This window comes from Martes martes (genome assembly GCF_963455335.1).
Source record: "Martes martes genome assembly, chromosome: 9".
NCBI lineage: Eukaryota > Metazoa > Chordata > Mammalia > Carnivora > Mustelidae > Martes > Martes martes.
Window position 1 is genome coordinate 28,218,438 of NC_137896.1, and position 22,175 is coordinate 28,240,612.

Sequence of the window (22,175 nt, forward strand, 5' to 3'; positions counted from 1 at the left end):
GATAAAATCTTAAAAATATTTTTTCAAATATTAAATATTTAGGGGCACCTGGGTGGCTCTGCTTTCAGCTCGGGTCATGATCTCAGGGTCCTGGGATCAAGCCCCACATCGGGCAAGCCATGGAAGGAAAAAGTACTGGCAAGCCATACATCTCATAAAGGACTTGGATCCAGGATAGAAAGTTCTCAAAGCCCAATAATAAGTTTAAAAAGGGGAAGTATGGGGGGAGAGGAGGAACAAACAATTTGAAAAGAAACTTTACCAAAGAAGATAAATAGATCGCCAATAAGCACAGGAAAAGACATTCAATTTCATTAGTCATTATGGAAATGCAAAGTAAAATCACACTATTATAATAGCTAATATTAGAAAGACTAATACCAAGTGTTGATGAGGATGAGGGAGAACTATATCCCTCACACACTGCTGGCATGAATATAAAATGGGACAACCACTGTGTAAGAATGTTTGTCAGTTTCTTTAAAAGTTAAACCTATATCCACCGTATGGTCCAGCCATTTCATTCCAAGTATGAGAAATGAAAACATGTGTCCCTACAAAGATTTGTGCATAAATATTCATAGCAACTTTATTTGCAATAGGCAAAAACTAAAAATAACTCAAATGTCCATCAACGGGTGAACAGATAAACATTGGTACAGCCACACAAGAGACTACTACTCAGGTGTAAAAAAGAGCGAGCTACTGATACATGTAACAACATGAATTTCCATGTTGATCCATCTATCCAGCTAATTAGGCTGAGTGAAAGCAGCCATGTTAAAAAAAAGGGTACCTATCGAATGGTTCCATGTAAAATTCTGGGAAATGCAAACTGATCCATAGTAACAGAAAGCAAATCAGTATCAATGGTTCCTTGGCATTGGAAGTAGAGAGATGTGAGGAGGTTGTGGGGAGAGAACAAGGGAAAGGTTTATGAAGAGGCAGAAAGATAAATTTCATCATCTTGACTGTGATGGTTTCATGAATGTATACGTGTCAACATTTATGAAATTGTAGATTTGAAATAGATGCAGACTGAGTTACATCTCAATAAAGCAGTGTTCTTTCTTTTTTAAGCATAGGTCCACTTTCCTTGTAGTCAGAGTTTACCTTTCACCAATTGTACATGGTGAAGGTAAACACTAAAATGAACTCAACACAGAATCTATGCAAGGACCTGGACAACATAACAGAAGGCAAGTTATCTACTCCTGCTGGGAAACTTTTACTTTGGTTAAAATGTTTGGGAAAAAAATTCCAGTGATTTTTTTTTTTTCTCAAAAGACTTTTATTTTCTTTGGAAAATAAGGGCAGATATTACAACTGACGTGCTCATGCATCTTTTACCAGGAATATCTTGGTATGGCAAAGGAAAGGATGTTGGAACCAAGATTCCAGGGGCTCCTGGGTGGCTCAGTCAGTTGAGTGTCTAACTCTTGATTTTGACTTGGGTCATGATCTCAGGGTCATGGGATCCAGCCCCATGTTGGGCTCTGCACTCAGCAGAGTCTGAGATCCTCTCTCCCTCTGCCCCTCCCCCTGCTTGCTCTCTCTCTAAAAAATAAATAAATAAATAAATGAAATCTCTAAAAAAACAAGATTCCATGAAAAAACACACACCAAGATTCCATGAACGAGAGGGAGTCTATATAAGATAGTCTTTTTTTTTTTTAAGGATTTTATTTATTTGAGAGAGAGTAAGAGAGAGCACGAGCACGGGGAGGGAGAGGGAGAAGCAGCCTCCCCATGGAGCAGGGAGTCCAACACAGGGCTCCATCCCAGGACCCCAGGATCATGACCCAAGCCGAAGGCAGACGCCCTACTGACTGAGCCACCCAGGCGCTGCTATGTAAGAGTGCCTTATTAAATGATTTGTCAATGGTCAAATATGGGTGGTTTTTGAGAAAATGAAGTTTGAGTTCTGTCAAGCTTAACTAGCAAATTGTGTGCCTACATACTGGGAAAACTAAAATTCTCACCATTTTTACATCTCAAAACAAAGGCCAGGACACACTGTAAATGTATGTAATGATCTGTATGTGGCTATTTTTGAAGTTTCTTATTTCCCAGTCATAACCGAATAAAATCTCTAAAAGAGAAGTGAAGCGCCTTGTACTATAATATGCTTATATGACCAAGTGAAAATAAAATAATTTATCTCCATTCTGCTCTTGTGGTAGATTTCGTCTGTGTTGGGAAGTGGAAGGAAAGGTTATGAAACCCTCTGTGGGCAATGGGAGCTACACAGTGAAATGGGCTGGAGATGGGAAGTGCACAGGTAGAATGACGGGGACATGGAGTACAATGAACAGTCTCAAGGTTGCTTACAGAGAGTTCCAGAACTGGGATAGGGTTTGAAGAGAATGGGAAAGACTCAGGAAGGATTGGTAAGGGAGGGGACAAGGAGTTTTTAGAGAATACGATGGCAAGCAATGGACAGGGCTGGGTGAGACCAGGTAACTCGCATTACTATCTTCTTCTGACCATCAATCCAGGTGGATAATTTTCTCCAGCAACACTGAGAAACTCCAGAGCCAGAGGTGCGAAAGTGTCCAGACAGAAAAGGGTTTTGAAGAAAGGCAGAAAAGAGTGAACAAGGGGTTGGGCAAACTGAGGCAGCTGAAGAGGGCTCCTCTGAGAATGAATTTTTGTTACCAAAAAGAAACAATCTTTTGCAACAGTAAAAATAACAAACCCAATATCTTAACTCCCTAACAAAAGGCTTTTTCTTTCTTTTTTCCATGTTCCCTTACACTTTTTGTCTATACTGAAGAAAACCAAGCTTGTTTGTCTCTTTTGATTCTCAAATACCCTGTCGAGGTTGCTCTCTAAAAGGTTTTATTAATTCACCTTGTCTCTACCAGCTTCCCCAGCACTAGCGGGTTAATTTAACAGCTTCCTTTCATTTGCAATTCATTGATTGCTACCAACGGGCAACACTTTTCTGATGTGCTATTTCACCTCCTCTTGTGTGAGATATGCTATCCTTTGCCAAGGTAAAATTTTAGTAACAAGTATGGAAACTCAATACAAGAAGTCTGCGTCCCTCTCTTCCCTCCAATTCTACTTCAAGATGATTTAGAGGGTCTCCACATTACCCTATTTTTCTGCCCCACACTGCCTATTGGCCTATTGATCCCCCCCTCCCCCAATGCCACCATCTGGCCCACACTCTACCCCCGATGCTTAGTAGTGTCACAACACCACTTGTCAAAGCTGAAACCCTGTACTCTTTCTTAACTTCCTTACAGAGTTTGGCACAGCCTCCTACCCCCTGCCCCATCTTGGAATTCTCCCTCAGCCCCCTTCTACTCCCACCCCCCCACAAACAAAAAGGCTGGCCTGTGTTCCATTTGCTACCATTGCACATCTATTAAATAGTGGATTTCTAATCAGTCTTCCACTTGAGTTTGGAAGCTTGTTCAGTCCCACCCACTTAACAAGTGCCCACCATGTGCCGAGAGTTGTGCAGATAACTAAGGTATGTGTGCATGTCCAGAAACAGATGAATGCTGAATATATATGTGAATGCATACGACTGGGAAATAGAGGTGAGAATTAGCCAGATCCAAATTCCAAATAAAATACTGATGGTTTGAACTCAGCCCTAGCTATTTTCCAATCCCAAAGAGCAGCAGACAACAGGCGACCCCTCCGGGATCTTTAGGCACACACCTGTGTTCTGGTAAGAGTGGGAATGAGTGTGTGAGATAGCAGGAAGGACACGTTCAGTGATTTTTAAATAGTGTGAGGTGAAAAGGCCAAGGCTGGAGAGGGCCCAGAGGCAGCTCTCCAACACTTCAGATCATGGTTTGGGAAACCCATCCCCTCACACAGGAAGATGCCACTCTGTTCTTCCATGCTTTTATTAGTGACAGCAATGGACAAGAACAATGCCAGGCATAACAGACACCCTGACCCAGCACCGGGGGTGGCAAGCAGGCCCTGTAGGGTCACTGGCATATCCAGCCCCAGTCCAAGATCCAGTCTACCCAGGCCACGTCCCCGAATGGGCAGGAGGCTGTCTGTCCAGTTTATTTGTGTGGATCAGTCTGTCTGAGTGTCTGAGCCGCTGCCTGCAGGGCCCCCCCATCCTCGGCACATGGTAGGGGCTGTTGGGAGCACAGCGTGGCATCCCCCGGTGGACCACTGGGCCCCGGTGCTGACCATGGGGGATAGGGCCAGGGACTGGAGGTGGCAGGGGGCCAGGCACAAAGTTCACTCCAGGGCCACATCCTACAAAAGAACCAGCCATTATCAGAGAGTGGGCTTCTGACCAGGTGAGCCCAGCTCTGCCTCTGAGCAGCTTCAGTTGTCCAGGGTGAGCTTCTCTGGGCTTCAGTTTTCCCATCTACAAAATGGCAACACCATTTCCCCTTCCACTAAACCAGCAAACTGTGACAATCAACGGTTGATTAATGAGTCTACAGATGCTGTAGATCCAGCAGTGACTGGACCCAATCCTGGGGGCACAAGGAGCTACTGAACTCCTCTCAGTCTACCTGGGCACGGGAGGCTAGGTGGGGGAAGGTGCACAGGGAGACTGGGAGAGGTGGAAAGGGAGGTCTGTGGAGGCACCTACCTAAGTGGGATGACATCGAGAAGTCTTCTGCAGAATTATAATTGAAGAATTCGTGGGGTGGGAAGGGCTGGCCTGGGAAAAAAGGGGTGTCCTGGGGCAGGGGTGGAAACAAGGGAGGTGGCGAGGGCTGAGGAATGGAGTAGGGGAAAGGCATGGGAGGGGGCAGGGGAGAGGGCTGGGGTGGGGGCAAGGCCAGTTGCTCCCCGAAGTCTGGGGGCTGCCCATGGCTCCCCTGGAACAGATGATCCGGCTCTGGCCAGTCCTCAATCCACGGGTCTAAGAACGGGATGGTTGTTTGTTTTAGGCCTGAGAGCCAGGCTGCCCAGAATTCTGGTTGTCCGCACTCTTAAACCTCTCTTCCCTCCTCTTGGAGAACAGGGCCACCAGGATGGGGCACCCTCTGCTTCCTACCCCGTCTTCCTCACACTGTCTCATTTCGGGCTAAGCCCAGTGTACGTTCCTTCTTCTTTGCCTTTCTCAAAGTCATAGATCTGCTTTTGTTCTAACCTCATGCTCCCATCTAGAGCCTTCTCTCTTTGTATGCTTGGTTCCTGTATCTATAGCTTTTTCTTCTCCCAGCTCCTCCCCACAGATCAAAAAATGAGCCTCAAGTCTTTTCTCTGGACAACATGAGACTCTGTCACTCTCTTCTCCCAGCCGTCCCATGCCTTCCAAACTTCCACACGGAGTATTCTGCCAGTTCCCATTCTCTCATCAACCGCTCCCACCTCTAAACCCTGCTTCACTCCTTCAGCACTTTTCTGACTACATGTAACCACTTCCTCTCTTCCTGCCATACTAAATGACTAAGAGCCCCTGTCCTCCCTGATAGTGCCTCTGCCCTCAGGTCCTTTTGTTTCCTCCATCAGCCCTTCTTCCCTTCCAACTCCACAGCATAGCCCTGCTTCCGCTCTCTCCTACACAGCTGACTCTGAGACCGGCAGCCCCACATTTCCACAGCACCTCAGAGGTCTGCCTGGACCAAACTCACCAATCACATCTTCCCACCCAACTCTTCCTTTTCACCTCCCTACTTCTGGACCTCCAAAGTGGATTCAGAAGACCTAAGCCACCACAAACTAGCCTTACAACCATTAGAGCATCCCTCTCTTTGCTGCGGATAACAAGGAAACTGAGCCATTATATAATCAAAGTCCTAATCCACCTCCCCAAGGATCCAACGCCTGGCTACCAAGTCCTAGATTACCTCCGTGACATTCCTGGCCTCTCTGTGCCCTCACTCCCTCTAGTGCCCCTGTAACAGCCTTCTAACATGACTTGTACCCCCAACTCAACAAACACTATCTTGCAGGTACTATGGACACAGCAACTGTTACCAGACCCCAAGGCCAAAAGGGACGAGCTGGCAACAAGGTAGGAACCTTGCCCTTTGAGGACAAGATCCAGGGGGAAGCACATATGCAAACAGTCAGCCACCATGCTCCTTTTGCGAGCGGGCAGGAACTGAGAGGCTTGACAGCACCATCTGAGGGGCTTCTTTGCTTCTGTAACATCGCATGATTGCCCTTCTTCCATTTCCGTCTTTCTACCCCCAGCCCCATGCCTAGCTAGAAGTCCCCCCATTTCTTTCCTATTCATCTGTGGGATAGGAGTCTTTTGACACACTGCCTTATGTGCTCAAAGCTTATATATACTCACTCACATGCAGATATGACTATATGCTAGCCCACAAAGAACCAGAACTTGGATCAAAACGCTGTTCCTGTGATCTCACCCTCCCCAGGGGATGAGAAAGGTGCACTCGGGAGCCACAACAGTCCTTCGAGAGGCCTCTACTCCCTAAGTAACTCTGTCCTATTCTCCCTACTCCCTGAGTTACTCCCTGAGTAACTCTGTCCTATTCTGCATCTGAGTCCTATGCTCTAAGAACCCCTCTGCATCACTCTCCTACCCCCTTGTGGCAGGGCTCACCAGAGGGATAGTCACGCTTGGGCAGCTCCACGCCCCAGGCGTCGGCCACGTGGGTCAGAAGCAAGTGTGAGAGGTGGCGGTGAGCGTGTTGGTCCCAGTGGACACCGTCCCGGTGACGGTGCTGTACCGCATGCCGAAAATGGAAGTGGAGGTCGAGGACATCAAAGCAGTGGTCCCCCGCCAGCGTTGCACTGTAGAAGTTCCCTTCAACCACATCCCTCCGCAGAGACCCCGCCAGGGGCTGGAGCTGAGTAAGAAAGTGCAGCATCTAAGAGCTGCACAATGAAGCAGGGTCGGGAGGGAAGGCCCTCTTATCTACCAGTCAGCTGCCTCCTCCCCCATCCTGAAGGGCCTCCGTCACTTGCCTCTGGCAGAAGGAAACCCCCAGTGACACGCTCCCCCAAGGGCATGGCCATGTTCCACACCAGCAGGCACGAGTCTGGCAACACCTGGTCCATGCGCACAAACACCCGCTCCAGGTTCTCCCGGTAGCTCTCCATTGAGCAGCGGCCATACCTGTCAGACAGCACATAGGGTGGGCAAGAGCACAGGGTGGACAGCCTCTGAGCTGTACCTCCACCCCCCAACCACTATTTCCCTCTCCCGCTGCCCCAACCTGGAGAGATCCCAGAGGCAGGAGTTGATGATCACCAGGTCCGGGGCAGGCCCGTAGGTCAGTTCCTCCAGGACGCCCTCGAGGTACTCGGAGTAAACACGGGTGAGGAAGTAGAAGCGCACAAGGTGGTGGCCAGAACCCGAGCAGAACTGGCGAACCTCCCGGTACTGCGTTCCGTTGTGTAGCTCGCCCAGCTGACCCCCAGCCACCAGCTGGTCCTGTTCAAAGCTCAGCTCCCCCTGCCCACCCCCGGCACCCAGATGGTCAGACCCATGCTAGGGAGGAAGGCCCTGCCAGGCCAGGGTCTGTGCCCACCCACCAATGGCATGGCTACCAAGCTTCCCTCACCTTGGCTTTCAGCTGGGCAGCTGTGAGCAGTGAGTCCCTCTGGAGCAAGAGCACCAGGTCTTTGTACACAGCCCGCTGGACTGCAGGGAGACAGAGATCCTAAGGCTAAGACAAGCCTCATCTCACCCTAGCTCCTCCTAAGTCCAGGCCTTCCATCTTCCCAAGGATGGGGCTGCCCAACACCACCACTGTGGAGTTCATTACAGAGGCAGGACAAAAGCTGAGGTTAAAAAAATCCTGGTACCACCTCTGCCTTCAGGGGATACACTACCCCCAACTTAGTACACAGTGGCCCAAGATCACCAGGCGAAGTCAGCTGGCCAAGTCACCCAGGAAACAGACAACACAATCCACTGCTCCCATGAAGGAAAGTATGGGAGACTTTCAGGGCGAAAAATGCTGAGCAAGGATGGGGTAAAAAATGTGAGGGACTACATCGATCAGGACACCTGTGGAAGGTGCATGGGGAAATCAAAGACGGAAAACCCCCTGGACTGGAACAGACTCGGGGTCAGAAAGGAGGTTTGGGTTCGAGACAAAGAGTCCAGTCATAGAAATCAGACTGAAGGTGCAGGGCTGGGTAGTGTGAACCTAGAGGGGCACTCACTTGAGTCCCCCAAGATGACCACGAACTTGTTGTGTAGCAGCTGCTGGACTTCCGAGGCCTGGAAGTGGACCATGGCGCTTCGCAGGGGGAGGCGCGGCTCCTCGTTCTCCAGACAGAAGACCATGCCGCCGCGGCCAATGATGGGCTGCGGGGAGAGGCCACTAAGCCGCGCGCGGGCGGGGACTCAGGACAGGTCGGATCCAGGGCCCGCCCCGGAATAAATGAGAACTGCGCCGGCCCCTACCGGGCTGCTCAGGGCTACCGAGGCGAGGTAGCGGCGTTAGAGTGGGACCCGTAGGCGTCTTGCCTCAGTCCCACCTGGCACCGGAGGCAGGGGGTCGCCAGCCCGCGGGCCACCAGGGCACCGAGGCGCTTCCCGCGCGGCGCCGCCCTGCACCCCGCCACGTGCCCGCCACCGCCCCGCGCATGCGCGCGCCCGCTAGCGCCAATTACCGAGTCCCGGGGCGCCGCACCGTTCACCCACGCCCGGGGCAGGGCCGCGCACCGCGCGCCTTGCCCTCTGAGGGCCCCAGGCCTAGCCTCATGTTCCCCCGCCCGGGGACGCCAGTCGGTTCTGCACAGCCCGCGCCGGGCAGAACCCGTGCGTCCGGGTTAGCCGTCGGTGCGCAGCCCGGCGCCCAGCGCTCTCCATGCGTGCGTCGCGGCGGCCCCGACGGCGCCTCGGGCCTCGGCGCCCCGGGCGGCGACGCTCACAGCATCCACTTCCGGTCACCCATGTCCCGCCCTGCGCGACCCCCGGCACCCGAGGGGACAGGAAGGTGGCGGGGTTGGCCGCGGCGGAGGGTAGGGGCCAGGGCCGAGCCCACCCGGGCGGGCACGAGGCCCGGGTGTGGGCGGGGGCGCGGTGGCTGCGGAGTGTAGTTGCCCACAGTGGTGATGGCCGTGGCGGCAGCCTCGCCACGTGACCCGGACGGGCGGAAGCGGAAGTGCCGGTCCGGGGCCCGTGCTAGGCTGGTAGCCCCTCGGCGCTACCCAGCCGCCACCTGCACCAGCCATGGACTGCTACACAGCGAACTGGAACCCGCTTGGGGACTCTGCCTTTTACCGGTGAGCCGCCCTGCCCTCCTGCCCACCACCCGGCATACCCCGCTCGCCTGCTGGCTTGAGTCTTCGGGCGGAGCCGGCAGCGCGCGCCCCCGTCACCGTGGTCGCTGGGGTCCGCCCCTCGCGGGCTCCCCACCAGCGTCTACCGCTGAACGCACAGCCACCTAATGGCCTGGGGGCCGGGCCTTCCCCAGCTCCAGGAAGGAAACTGAGGCAGTCACACCACGGTCACACGAGTAAGGGCAGAGAGAGCCCAAAGCTGAAGCTGAGATCTGTCAGCCTCCGGAAGGATGCTCAGATCACGTTGAGGGAGACGGCCTGCGGGTGACAGCGAGTGTCCAGTCTCCTGCGGGGAAGTGCTGCCAAAGTTAGACTACAGTGGCGCTCCGCGGGAGGCGGGATCGCACGGCGGGCGGGGTAACAGCAAACTGGGAGAGGGGGGCGAATCCAGGGGCAGGGCGTGTGAGGACGCTCAGCTAGGGGTAACCCTCCCACAGGAGTCGTACAGTCCTAACAACAACAAAGAGAGACACAGGAAGAGAGGGAACACAAGCAGGGGGAGTGGAAGAGGGAGAAGCAGGCCTCTCGCTAAGCAGGAAGCCCGATGCGGGGCTCGATCCCAGGACCCTGGGATCATAACCTGAGCCGAAGGCAGAAGCTCAACGGCTGAGCCACCCAGGGGCCCCGAGTCCCAAACTACTGATGTGGAGTGTAAACCAATCACATTATTACCCCGATAAGGACTTTTCAGCGGCGCCACTTTTTTGTGGGGTAAAATACAAACTCCTATTGGAACATCTGTAAGTCAGCCTCTCTTTATCTCCAGCTCCGTCTGCCCCCCTCCTACCCAAGTCTTGTATTCCAGTTGTACAGAATTACAGAATCCCAATACACCACGATGTTTCATGGCTTCCCATGTTTGCATCCAGCCTGTAGTTACTTCTGTGGGTACTGCCATTGCTCTTTTTATCTCACTGGAAAATTTTTGCTCATCTTTCAGGGCTTAGTTCAAGGGTTCATTCTGAAACCTTCCCTGATCCAGTCCCAGTAGAGTCAGCTGACTTTCCTTTGGGCCTCTACGCCCGGTGTTGCTGTCTGTTACGGATGGCGCAGTAGGGCAATATTTGCATGTGGTTTCTTCTGCTAAACTAAGTTCCTCGAGGGCCAGCATTTTGTTTATCTATGTCCAGTGCTCATAGAACAGTGCCTGTTATGTAGTAGTTGCCCAATAAAGTTTTAAAAATACTTTAGTGATTTCAACTAAAGGTCATGAAGATATTGCATTGGGGTCATATTTCAACACAAAGTACTCTTGTGTTAGTGAAAATGTATGGTGATTTTTAAAGATCTTTTGCATTTGTTGTTTATTTGTAATTCTGTCATAAATATGCCTATGAAATATGAAATATGAAAATGCAGAAATTTAAAAAGCGGTAAAGTCAGTAGGAAATAACAATGATTTCAACTGTTTTTGCAGAGAAGATATGTCATTAGACAAAAGTAGCCATGTAACTTAGTGTTTCGTACATCATACACTTTAAAAAATATTAATTCGTATTATTTTGGAAAATACATGTGACCTACACAGGTTTGTTAAATCAGAGAATGCTGAAGACAGTGACCTCATTACCACAGAGCTCCTCTTTATCACATGCAGTCTTAGCTTTGTTGATATACCAGGAAAGTTTTAAATGAGTGTAAGTGTGGAATGCCTGCCATAGACATGACCTGCCTGGGTAGCCTCCCCTTACCTGTGCTGTGCTGCCAGAAAGAGTAGAAGTCTAAGCCTTGCTCTGGAGGATATATGATTTTTGCTGATGGAGGGACTGTGTACTAGACACTATGTTAAGTATTTTATATGTATTAACTTGTTTGTTTCAAGACCCTATGAGGTATGTGTTGTTATTAGCCCCATCTTCCTGAGGCACAGAGAGGTTAGGTGGCCAGGTCACCAGGTAAGTGGTGGAGCCAGGTTTTGAATCCATTGTTCTTCTAGAACCTGTGTTAAAGCATAGAGGTTTTGGTTTTGGTGGTGGTGGTTGTTGTTGTTGTTGTTTTAAATCGGGAAATATATAGCATATTCTAACTTCACCAGAGTGGAAATATTTTAAATGCAACTATTTGGTTTTATTCATATTTGTGCATAGCTTTGTGGCAGGACATGTTCCAATAAGTGAATGAATGACTGATGTAAGTATTGCATTTTGAGTCCTGTCTGCAGGTCAGGAGTCTTTTGTGTTGGAAGTAATGTTCTGGAAAGCCCACTGAATTTGGGAAGGAAATCTAGTTCTTATAGGGCTCCAGAATTTAAGCCATTTTTATCTTAAAAACCAACCTTGGATTAATCCTGTTAGTTAATTTGCCCAGCCCTTTGCAGGGCTGAATGTATATCAACCAATAAAAAGACATGGATCCTGTCTGCTCTCATAGAGCTCACAGCCAGCAGGAGACACAGTTGATAACCATTAATGACTGGGTATTTATTTAATCATAATCAGTGTAAAGGAGATATATAAGGTCCTAAGAGAGTATATATAATAGACTGGAAGGTTAGAGGTAAAGAAGACTTAATGAAGGAAACAGTAATACTCCATCCAGGGAATGAGTAAATGGAGGTGCAGGGAGTGTGATGAAAAAAGCATATACAAAGGTCCTGAGGCAGGAAAGACTAGGACACTCTCAATCATCTAAACAGAGCCAGTGTGGCTGGATTGCCAGGAGTGTATGTGTGTAAATAAGACCGTTTTGGTAGGAGCAAGCAAATATGGACACAAGGGTAGGATATGCCAGGGAGAAGTTGATGGTGGAGAGCACTGGGGCAGTGATGTTGGAAATAGAAAGGGATGCATCAGAGAAGTATTTAGGGGACAAAATCAAAGGAGATTGTGATGGGTTGCACTGGGTAGAAAGGAGGTAGAGCAAGAAATTGAGGATGACTGAGCTGTTGGCTTAAGACGAAAAAGGAAGAGTGAGTTTTGTGGGGAAAGGTTTACCTTGGTTTTCGACACATTGCTTCAGGTACTTTAGTAGAAACATCCCTTATGGTAAGAGAAAGGAGACAAGATACATTATGTACTCCTGAAACTCTTCTTAGAAGAGAGATTGACTATTTTATTTTATTATTTTATTTAAAGATTTTATTTATTTATTTGACAGACAGAGACCACAAGTAGGCAGAGAGGCAGAGAGAGAGGGGGAAGCAGGCTCCCCGCTGAGCAGAGAGCCTGATGAGGGGCTCGATCCCAGGACCCTGAGATCCTGACCTGAGCCGAAGGCAGAGGCTTAACCCACTGAGCCACCCAGGCACCCCGAGATTGACTATTTTAGTAGGGATTTTTTTTGGGGGGGTAACATATAAACAAACTTTTTTTTAAGATTTTATTTTTAAGTAATCTCTACACCCAATGTGGGGCTCAAACTTAAACTCCCAAAAGCAAGAATCACATGCTCTACTGACTGAGCCAGCCAGGTGTCCCTAAATATGAACATTTTAAAAAATTGTGGTTAGGCGTCCCTGGGTGCCTCAGTCAGTTGGTCATCCGACTCTTGATTTCAGCTTGGGTCATGATCTCAGATTGAGCCCCACGTCTTCTAAGAAGAGTTTCAGGAGTACATAATGTATCTTGTCTCCTTTCTCTCTGCTCAGTGGGGAGTCTGCTTTCAGTTCTCTCTCTTTCTCCCTCTACTCCTCCCCCTCAAAATAAAACATAAAAGTAAATCTTCAAAAAATTGTGGTTAAATATACATAACATAAAATTCACTACCTTAACCATTCTAAAGTATAGTCCAGTAGTGTTAAGTATATTCGTGTTGTGCAATGAAATCTCCAGAACTTTCTCATCTTTTAAAATTGAAACTCTAGGGGTGCCTGGGTGGCTCAGTGGGTTAAAGCCTCTGCCTTCGGCTCAGGTCATGATCTCAGGGTTCTGGGATCGAGCCCCACATCGGGCTCTCTGCTCCATGGAGAGCCTGCTTCCTCCTCTCTCTCCCTGCCTGCCTCTCTTGCCTACTTGTAATCTGTCTGTCAAATAAATAAATAAAATCTTTAAAAAAATAAATAAATAAAATTGAAACTCTATATCCAGTAGATAATAACTCCCCATGTTCCCCCTTCCCCAGCCCTGGTAGCCACCATTCTGTTTCCCATTTCTATGAATTTGACTACTGTAGATAGTTCACTTAAGTAAAAGTGTGGAAGTGGAAGCGTAAAGTATTTGCCTTTTCGTGACAGTTTATTTCACTTAGCATGCTTTCCTGTCCTCAAGCCTTATCCATATCATATCCTGTGTCAAAATTTCATTCCTTCTTACGCCTGAATAATATTCTCTTGTACGTGTATAACATTTTATTTATGCAGTCATCCATCAATGGATACTTGGGTTACTTTACCTCATGGCTAGTATGAATAATACTGCTATGAAACATGGGTGTACAGATGTCCTTTTGAGACTGTTTTCAGTTCTTTTGGATATATACCCTGAATAGAATTGCTGGATCACAGGTAATTCTCTGTTTATTTATTTGAAGAACTATCAGGCTCTTTTCCATGGCAGGCACACCATTTTAAATTCCAGCAACAGGGCGCCTGGGTGACTCAGTGGGTTGGGCCTCTGCCTTTGGCTCAGGTCATGATCTCAGGGTCCTGGGATCGAGCCCCGCATCGGGCTCTCTGTTCAGCGGGGAGCCTGCTTCCCCATCTCTCTCTGCCTGCCTCTCTGCCTGCCTCTCTGCCTACTTGTGATCTCTCTCTCTGTCAAATAAATAAAATTTTAAAAATCCTTAAAAAAAATTTCAACAACAATGTACAGGAGCTTTTTAGTAGTATTTTTTTTAAATTTAAGTATTTTCTTAAATTTTTATTTATTTTTTAAAATTTCTTTTCAGTGTAGTATTTTTTTTAAAGATTTTATTTTTAAGTAATGTCCACACCCAGCATGGGGCTCAAACTCACAACCCTGAGATCAATAGTTGCACGCTCCAGTGGCTAAGCGCCCCCATAGTATTTATTTATTTATTTATTTATAAAGAATTTATTTATTTATTTGACAGAGATCACAAGTAGGTAGAGAGGCAAGCAGGGGGGAGGAAGCAGGCTCTGCGCTGAGCAGAGAGGTGGATGTGGGGCTTGATCCCAGGACCCTGGGATCATGACCTGGGCCAAAGGCAGAGGCTTAACCCACTGAGCCACCCAGGCGCCCTATATAGTATTTATTTATTTATTTTTAAAAAGATTTTATTTATTTATTTGACAGACAGAGATCACAAGTAGGCAGAGAGGCAGGCAGGCTCTGCACTGAGCAGAGAGCCCAATGCGGGGCTCGATCCCAGGACTCTAGGATCATGACGTGAGCAGAAGGCAGAGGCTTTAACCCACTGAGCCACCCAGGAGCCCCTATAGTATTTATTTTTGAGGCAAATTGGAGTCAAAGGATTTCAGGGGTGATGATGAGCTTTCTTGGGCCTTAGGATTTGGAATAGATTATTCCCCAAGGCTAGACCTGATGTGCCTCTTCCTCCCCAGTGGTCCAGTAGTCCAGCTTAGAACCTGGAGGCAAAGGCTGGAGATCACCCATTTTCACGCAAAGGCTTTCCTTGCGCTGCAGCAGAACGTACTTTTTCAGAAGTTCAGCTGCACAGCCACAGGGCTTTCTTCAGTCTCTGAGGGGAAGGGGTGGGGAGGGGAGGGGCTAGAACCGAGACTACGAGGGCTGCTAGGTTTAGTGATTTTCTGGTATTGGAATCCAGGGTCTGTTTGCTGCTGCTGAGATTTCCACTTCCAGGACCTGGGAGTAGAGGAGGAGGCTGTGACTGGCCTTCCTCATTGAAGGTATGGCTGTCCTTACAAGAGTCCCCACCCCTAGGCTATTCTGAGAGGCCAGCCTCCCTTTTGCCCTCCACTCTGCCTCTGTAGACCCCATGCCACCCTTTAGGCACAGCTTGAGTCACCCAACTGTCCCTGAGAAGCTTTCTTTACTTCCAAGGCCTGGAGAGGTAGTCCGTGTTTTGTTGCTCTTCACTACTCCCGTCCCCCTTGGAGGGGCTCTGCCTCCTTCCCAGCCAGGTCTGTGTTGCTGCCATCCTCCTGAACCACATCCCTGGCCAACTGTTGGGACAGCCTCCTGTGCATTCCTGCTCTTGCCACTTTCCAGAGTGATTTAAGGGGCCACCTGGCTTCAGGGTTCCCTGAGCTCTACTTGAGTGATTTTATCTATATCAGCCACCCTCCACCCCGCGCCTGTGCTCTTCCAAAATTGCTTTGCCTCAGAAGCATTCAATTCAGGCAGCTCCCATCTGACTGTAAGCTCCTGACCTCACTGGTACTCTCATACCTCCTGATCCACCTGTCCTTGGACCTCACTGGGATCCCCATCCCTGGAACCCTTTGTTCTCTTCGTATGTACGTGCAGAGCCCCCTTCTATAAATGTGTCCCTCCCTGTCCAGCTTGGAGTACAGCCGCAGTCAGTCATTTCAGTTTCTTGTCTTTCCCCTGACAACCTTGTTCCTTTGTCCTTCGGTTACTCCTGCCTGAGACGGAGCCACCTCCCAGTGCGCCAGCCACTCACCGTCTCCACCTGTGCCTAGGCTGCTGCTCACTGCTGCTGGGCAGGCCACACACAGGTAGCTAGGGACTACAGCAACTCGATGCCCCCCAGCCTCAGCTGGGCCCTCCTAGTCTTTTTTGGGGGGTTCAGCCTACACTTATTGCAAGGGCTCTGCTTTTCCTTTTAAAAGATTACACAAAGAAACAATAAAGATAATTTGGAAATACTGAAAATCATAGTCTCCTTGGCCTCGCCTCTCTACAGTTGACTTCGCCTCATGCTTCCGAGAGAACTGGAAGTCTGCATAGAAGGGCCTAGGCTTCCCGCTACCAAACCTGACCCAGTGAGGAGATGTGCCTCTGTCCCCCTGTCCTCCTAGAAAACCATGTGCCATCCACCCACACTCTCCCTCAGCCACAGTTTCTCCAGCTGTTGTCCAGGACCCCTTGCCTCAGAATCACCTGAGTTGCTGGCTATGCAAAGCTTCCATGGTCAGACATACTCCCTTATCTCTGGGATGGGTCCTAGAAATTTGATCTGTATCTCCCCGTCCTAACAAAAAATAAACTCCCCCATTCCACAGGTCCCTCCTTGTCACCGCATCTTTTTCTGCCCATTCCAGCCCAAGGTCCAAAGACCACCATCTGCATTTCCTTCTGTTTTCTCTCTTCCTACTAATCATTCACTCTGGTCTGAGCACCTTGTTCTTAGTGACATTCTGTCACTTGAGTGGGCAGATCTCAGGCCTCATCTGAGCTTCAGTCCCTGGAACACTGGAGAAAGATGAGTGCTCACTTCTTTCTTGGGAATTGAATTTAGCCTTTTACTAGGGACATCTTCAGGCGTACAAAAAGTACAGCATCACCACCTGGGCTTAAAAATTGTTGTTGTGTTGCAGTGTTTGCTTCAGCATTTTGGAGGTTAAAATATTTTATTAAGAAAAAGTTCAAATAGGGGCGCCTGAGTGGCTCAGTGGGTTAGGGCCTCTGCCTTCGGCTCAGGTCATGATCCCGGGGTCTTGGGATTGAGCCCCAGGGTCTTGGGATCAAGCCCCGCATTGGGCTCTCTGCTCAGTGGGGAGCCTGCTTCCTCCTCCCCTCTGCCTGCCTCTCTGCCTACTTGTGATCTCTGTCTGTCAAATAAATAAATAAAATCTCTGAAAGAAAAAGTTATACATAAACAGAGTAATTTAGTGGACACCCGTGTACTTCTCCCTGAACTGCAGTAAAGATCAATACTGTCATTTTCTTTTCATCATTTCCCTTCCCCCTCTTAGACACTTTTGGGACTATCTAAAGCCAACTCCAGACACATCTTTTTTTTTTTTTTTTTTTTTTTAGTTTTTTTTAAAGATTTTATTTATTTATTTGACAGAAAGAGATCACAGTAGACAGAGAAGCAGGCAGAGAGAGAGAGAGGGAAGCAGGCTCCCTGCTGAGCAGAGAGCCCGATGCGGGACTCGATCCCAGGACCCTGAGATCATGACCTGAGCCAAAGGCAGTGGCTTAACCCACTGAGCCACCCAGGCGCCCCAGACACATCTTTTTATTTATTTTTTTCAGATACATCTTTTTAATCAAATACTTTTTCTGTTGTTGTTTTTTTTTTTTAAGATTTTATTGGGAGAGAGAGAGAGAGCTGCACGGCATGGGGGGTGGCAAGGGGGCAGAGGGGACAGGAGAGAGCCAAGCAGACTCTGCACTGAGTGTGATGTGGGGCTGATCCCAAGACCCTGAGATCATGACCTGAGTTGAAACCAAGAGTCTGACGCTCAACTGAGCCACGAAGGCACCCCTTTCTGATGTATATTAAAGTAAATTTGCAGGGGCACCTGGCTGGCTCAGTCGGTAGAGCATGCAACTCTTGATCTTAGGGTTGTAAGTTAGAGCCCCATGTTGGGTGTGGAGATTACTTAAAAATAAAGTCTTTTAAAAAATTAAATTACAGACATAACATCAATGTGTATTACTTTAAAAAATGATTTTTTCCTCTAAAAACACAGTCTTTCCTATAAAACTGCAGGACTCTTTTACACCTAACAAAATTAACATTTAAAGTTGTCTGACAACCGGTCCTTATTCAGACTTCTCCAGTTGTCTTCAGAGTGTCTTTTTATAACTGGTTTATTCAAATCAAGACCCAAACCAGAATTACTTGTTTGCTTACCTCTCTTAATTAAGCCTCTTGTAAACTTGAACATTATTGTCTCCACTCCCACCCTTACCTTTTTTTTTTTTTTAATTATTAACATGTAATGTATTATTAGCCCCAGGGGTACAGGTCTGTGAATTGTCAGGCTTACACACTTCACAGCACTCACCATAGCACATACCCTCCCCAATGTCCGTAACACAACCACCCTCTCCGCACCCCCCTACCACCCGGCAACCCTCAGTTTGTTTTGTGAGATTAAGAGTCTCTTACGGTTTGTTTCCCTCCCGATCCCATCTTGTTTCATTTTTTCCTTCCCTACCCCCTAAACCCCCTACTTTGCCTCTCACATTCCTCATATCAGGGAGATCATATGATAATTGTCTTTCTCTGATTGACTTATTTTACTCAGCGTAATACCCTCCAGTTCCATTCACGTCATTACAAATAGCAAGATTTCATTTTTTGATGGCTGCATAGTATTCCATTGTATATATATATATATATATACACCACATCTTCTTCATCCATTCATCTGTTGATGGACATCTAGGTTCTTTCCATAGTTTGGCTATTGTGGACATTGCTGCTATAAACATTTGGGTGCACATGCCCCTTCGGATCACTACATTTGTATCTTTAGGGTAAATACCCAGTAGTGCGATTTCTGGGTCATAGGGTAGCTCTATTTTCAACCTTTTGAGGATACTCCATGCTGTTTTCCAGAGTGGCTGCACAAGCTTGCATTCCCACCAACAGTGTAGGAGGTTCCCCTTTCTCTGCATCCTCACCAGCATCTGGCATTTCCTGACTTGTTTATTTTAGCCGTTCTGACTGGCGTGAGGTGGTATCTCATTGTGTTTTGGTTTTTTTTTTTTTTAAAGATTTATTTATTTATTTATTTGACAGACAGAGATCACAAGTAGGCAGAGAGGCAGGCAGAGAGAGAGGAAGGGAAGTAGGCTCCCTGCTGAGCAGAGACCCCCATGCGGGGCTCGATCCCAGGACCCTGGGACCATGACCTGAGCCACCCAGGCGCCCCTCTCATTGTGGTTTTGATTTGTATTTCCCTGATGCCAAGTGATGTGGAGCACTTTTTCATGTGTCTGTTGTCCATCTGGATGTCTTCTTTGCAGAAATATCTGTTCCTGTCCTCTGCCCGTTTCTTGATTGGATTATTTGTTCTTTGGGTGTTGAGTTTGATAAGTTCTTTATGGATTTTGAATACTAGCCCTTTATCTGATATGTCGTTTGCAAATATCTTCTCCCATTCTGTCAGTTGTCTTTTGGTTTTGTTGACTGTTTCCTTTGCTGTGCAAAAGCTTTTGATCTTGATGAAGTCCCAGTAGTTCATTTTTGGCCTTGCTTCCCTTGCCTTTGGCAATGTTTCTAGGAAGAAGTTGCTGTGGCTGAGGTCAAAGAGGTTGCTCCCTGCGTTCTCAAGGATTTTGGTGGATTCCTTTCTCACATTGAGGTCTTTCATCCATTTGGAGTCAATTTTTGTGTGTGGTATAAGGAAATGGTCCAGTTTCATTTTTCTGCATGTGGAAGTCCCATTTTCCCAACACCATTTGTTGAAGAGACTGTCTTTTTTCCATTGGACGTTCTTTCCTGCTTTGTCAAAGATTAGTTGACCGTAGGGTTGAGGGTCTATTTCTGGGCTCTCTATTCTGTTCCATTGATCTTTATGTCTGTTTTTGTGCCAGTACCATGGTGTCTTGATGATGACAGCTTTGTAATAGAGCTTGAATCTGGAATTGTGATGCCACCAACTTTGGCTTTCTTTTTCAACATTCCGCTGGCTATTCGAGGTCTTTTCTGGTTCCATATAAATTTTAGGATTATTTGTTCCATTTCTTTGAAAAAAATTGATGGTATTTTGATAGGGATTACATTAAACGTGTAGATAGCTTTAGGTAGCATAGACATTTTCACAGTATTTGTTCTTCCAATCCATGAGCATGGAACATTTTTCCGTTTCTTTGTGTCTTCCTCAACTTCTTTCATGAGTACTTTATAGTTTTCTGAGTACAGATTCTTTGCCTATTTGGTTAGGTTTATTCCTAGGTATCTTATGGTTTTGGGTGCAATTGTAAATGGGATTGACTCCTTAATTTCTCTTTCTTCTGTCTTGTTGTTGGTGTATAGAAACGCAACAGATTTCTGTGCACTGATTTTATATCCTGACACTTTACTGAATTCCTGTACAAGTTCTAGCAGATTTGGGGTGGAGCCTTTTGGGTTTTCCACATATAGTATCATATCATCTGCAAAGAGGGATAGTTTGACTTCTTTGCCGATTTGGATGCCTTTAATTTCTTTTTGTTGTCTGATTGCTGAGGCTAGGACTTCTAGTACTATGTTGAATAGCAGAGGTGATAATGGACATCCTTGCCATGTTCCTGACCTTAGCGGAAGAGCTCTCAGTTTTTCTCCATTGAGAATGATATTCGCTGTGGGAGAATGATATTCACTGTGGGTTTTTCATAGATGGCTTTGATGATACTGAGGTATGCACCCTCTATTCCTACAGTTTGAAGAGTTTTGATCAAGAAGGGATGCTGTACTTTGTCAAATGCTTTTTCAGCATCTATTGAGAGTATCATATAGTTCTTGTTCTTTCTTTTAGTAATGTATTGTATCACGTTGATTGATTTGCGGCTGTTGACCCAACCTTTCAGCCTTGGAATAAATCCCACTTGGACGTGGTGAATAATCCTTTTAATGTACTGTTGGATCCTATTGGCTAGTATTTTGGTGAGAATTTTCGCATCTGTGTTCATCGAGGATATTGGTCTGTAATTCTGTTTTTTGGTGGAGTCTTTGTCTGGTTTTGGGATCAAGGTAATGCTGGCCTCATAGAATGAGATTGGAAGTTTTCCTTCCATTTCTATTTTTGGGAACAGTTTCAGGAGAATAGGTATTAATTCTTCTTTAAATGTTCGGTGGAATTCCCCTGGGAAGCCGTCTGGCCCTGGGCTCTTGTTTGTTGGGAGTTTTTGATGACTGCTGCAATCTCCTTACTGGTTATGGGTCTGTTCAGGTTATCTATTTCTTCCTGGTTCAGTTTTGGTAGTTTATATGTCTCTAAGAATGCATCCATTTCTTCCAGATTGTCAAATTTGCTGGCGTATAGTTGCTCATAATATGTTCTTATAATTGTATTTCTTTGGTGTTGGTTGTGATCTCTCCTCTTTCATTCTTGATTTTATTTATTTGGGTCCTTTCTCTTTTCTTTTTGATATGTCTGGCCAGGGGTTTATCAATCTTACTAATTCTTTCAGAGACCCAGCTACCTTTTGTTTTCATGACATTGACTTGTTTAAGAGACCAGATTACTTTCTGGATTTGTCCCATTGCTTCCCTGTAGTGCCTTTGATCTTTATTCTCTATCATAGCCTGTATTTCCTGAAACTGTATTAGATCTAGAGGCCTGAATAGATTCAGGGTGAACATTTTTGGCAGAAACATGTCATAGGTGATGCTGTGATACTTATGCAGCATTACATCTGCAAGCTTCTTATATCAGATTGTCTACGAGGAGCAAAGTAGAGATTGACCAGTGGGTTTGGATGCTGATGGCCACATCCTCCCTTGCAAAGCCATATGTAATCAACTTGCAGGCTGGTACCCCCAGGAATGGTGCCATATTGGGACCAGATCTTAGTCTCTGTTGTTGGCATATTAGCCACTCAGCAGTAGTGTTAGCCAGGTCAGCCTTGGGGAGGGAGGCTCCCAAGACATCTACCCCAAAGGAGGTTATCACAGGGTTTTCAAGGGCCGAAGGCTAGTCTCCTTGGACACGTGAAGGGAAGCTACTTGCACTGTTTCTAAGTTTCAGGATACAGTTCTTGTTCTGATCAATGCTGTTAAATTTCACTTGAAAAATGGCGTGTTGGTGAATTCAACTGTTATAATTTAACAACCCACACAATTAAATTTTGTGTTTGATTTTTAGCAGTAGCAGCTGTGTGGCTGTATTCTTTTAGGGCAATTATGGAAGCTTCCTACTTCTCAGAGCCATGATTTGAGCTGAAAGTTAATGGACCCAAGTTTGTCATTTTCTCTTTATAAATGTTCAAGTGAACTCAGAATGATCTAGCCCACGGTCAGGCACAGAAGTCACTCCGAAGGCACATGTCTGACTTGGCATTTCACCACAGCAAACTGCAGGCTTGATTAATTGTGATGCGGCTGCATGAAATAGGTGACTAGCATTCGTTTCCCATGACCGGGAGCTCAGTACTGCACTCAGGCCCAAGCACACAACCAAACCAATCCCCAGATCGCATCTTTAGGGTGCTGTCTTCTGAACCACTCCCTGCCCC

At 47.2% G+C, this 22,175-nt stretch overlaps 2 protein-coding genes across 4 annotated transcripts in view; one reads left to right on the forward strand and one right to left on the reverse strand.

Moving 5' to 3' along the window:
• Nucleotides 1-3,852: 3,852 nt before the first annotated feature.
• PCED1A (PC-esterase domain containing 1A) lies at nucleotides 3,853-9,010 on the reverse strand. The gene is made up of 8 exons (XM_080812900.1): nucleotides 8,542-9,010; nucleotides 8,089-8,233; nucleotides 7,482-7,561; nucleotides 7,134-7,372; nucleotides 6,883-7,033; nucleotides 6,518-6,764; nucleotides 4,586-4,861; nucleotides 3,853-4,239 (listed from the first exon to the last, which is right to left on the reverse strand). Exons 2-8 carry the CDS (start codon nucleotides 8,210-8,212, stop codon nucleotides 3,992-3,994), a joined length of 1,365 nt encoding a protein of 454 aa, XP_080669026.1. The 5' UTR covers nucleotides 8,213-8,233; nucleotides 8,542-9,010; the 3' UTR covers nucleotides 3,853-3,991.
• Nucleotides 9,011-9,029: 19 nt separating this feature from the next.
• The window catches only part of VPS16 (VPS16 core subunit of CORVET and HOPS complexes), a 30,644-nt gene continuing 17,498 nt past the window's right edge, over nucleotides 9,030-22,175 (forward strand). For all 3 annotated transcript variants that reach the window (XM_080812896.1, XM_080812898.1, XM_080812897.1), the window contains exon 1: nucleotides 9,030-9,156. In XM_080812896.1, coding sequence (XP_080669022.1) covers nucleotides 9,104-9,156 — 53 coding nt within the window. In that variant the 5' untranslated portion in view covers nucleotides 9,030-9,103. The remainder of the gene's footprint in view (nucleotides 9,157-22,175) is intronic.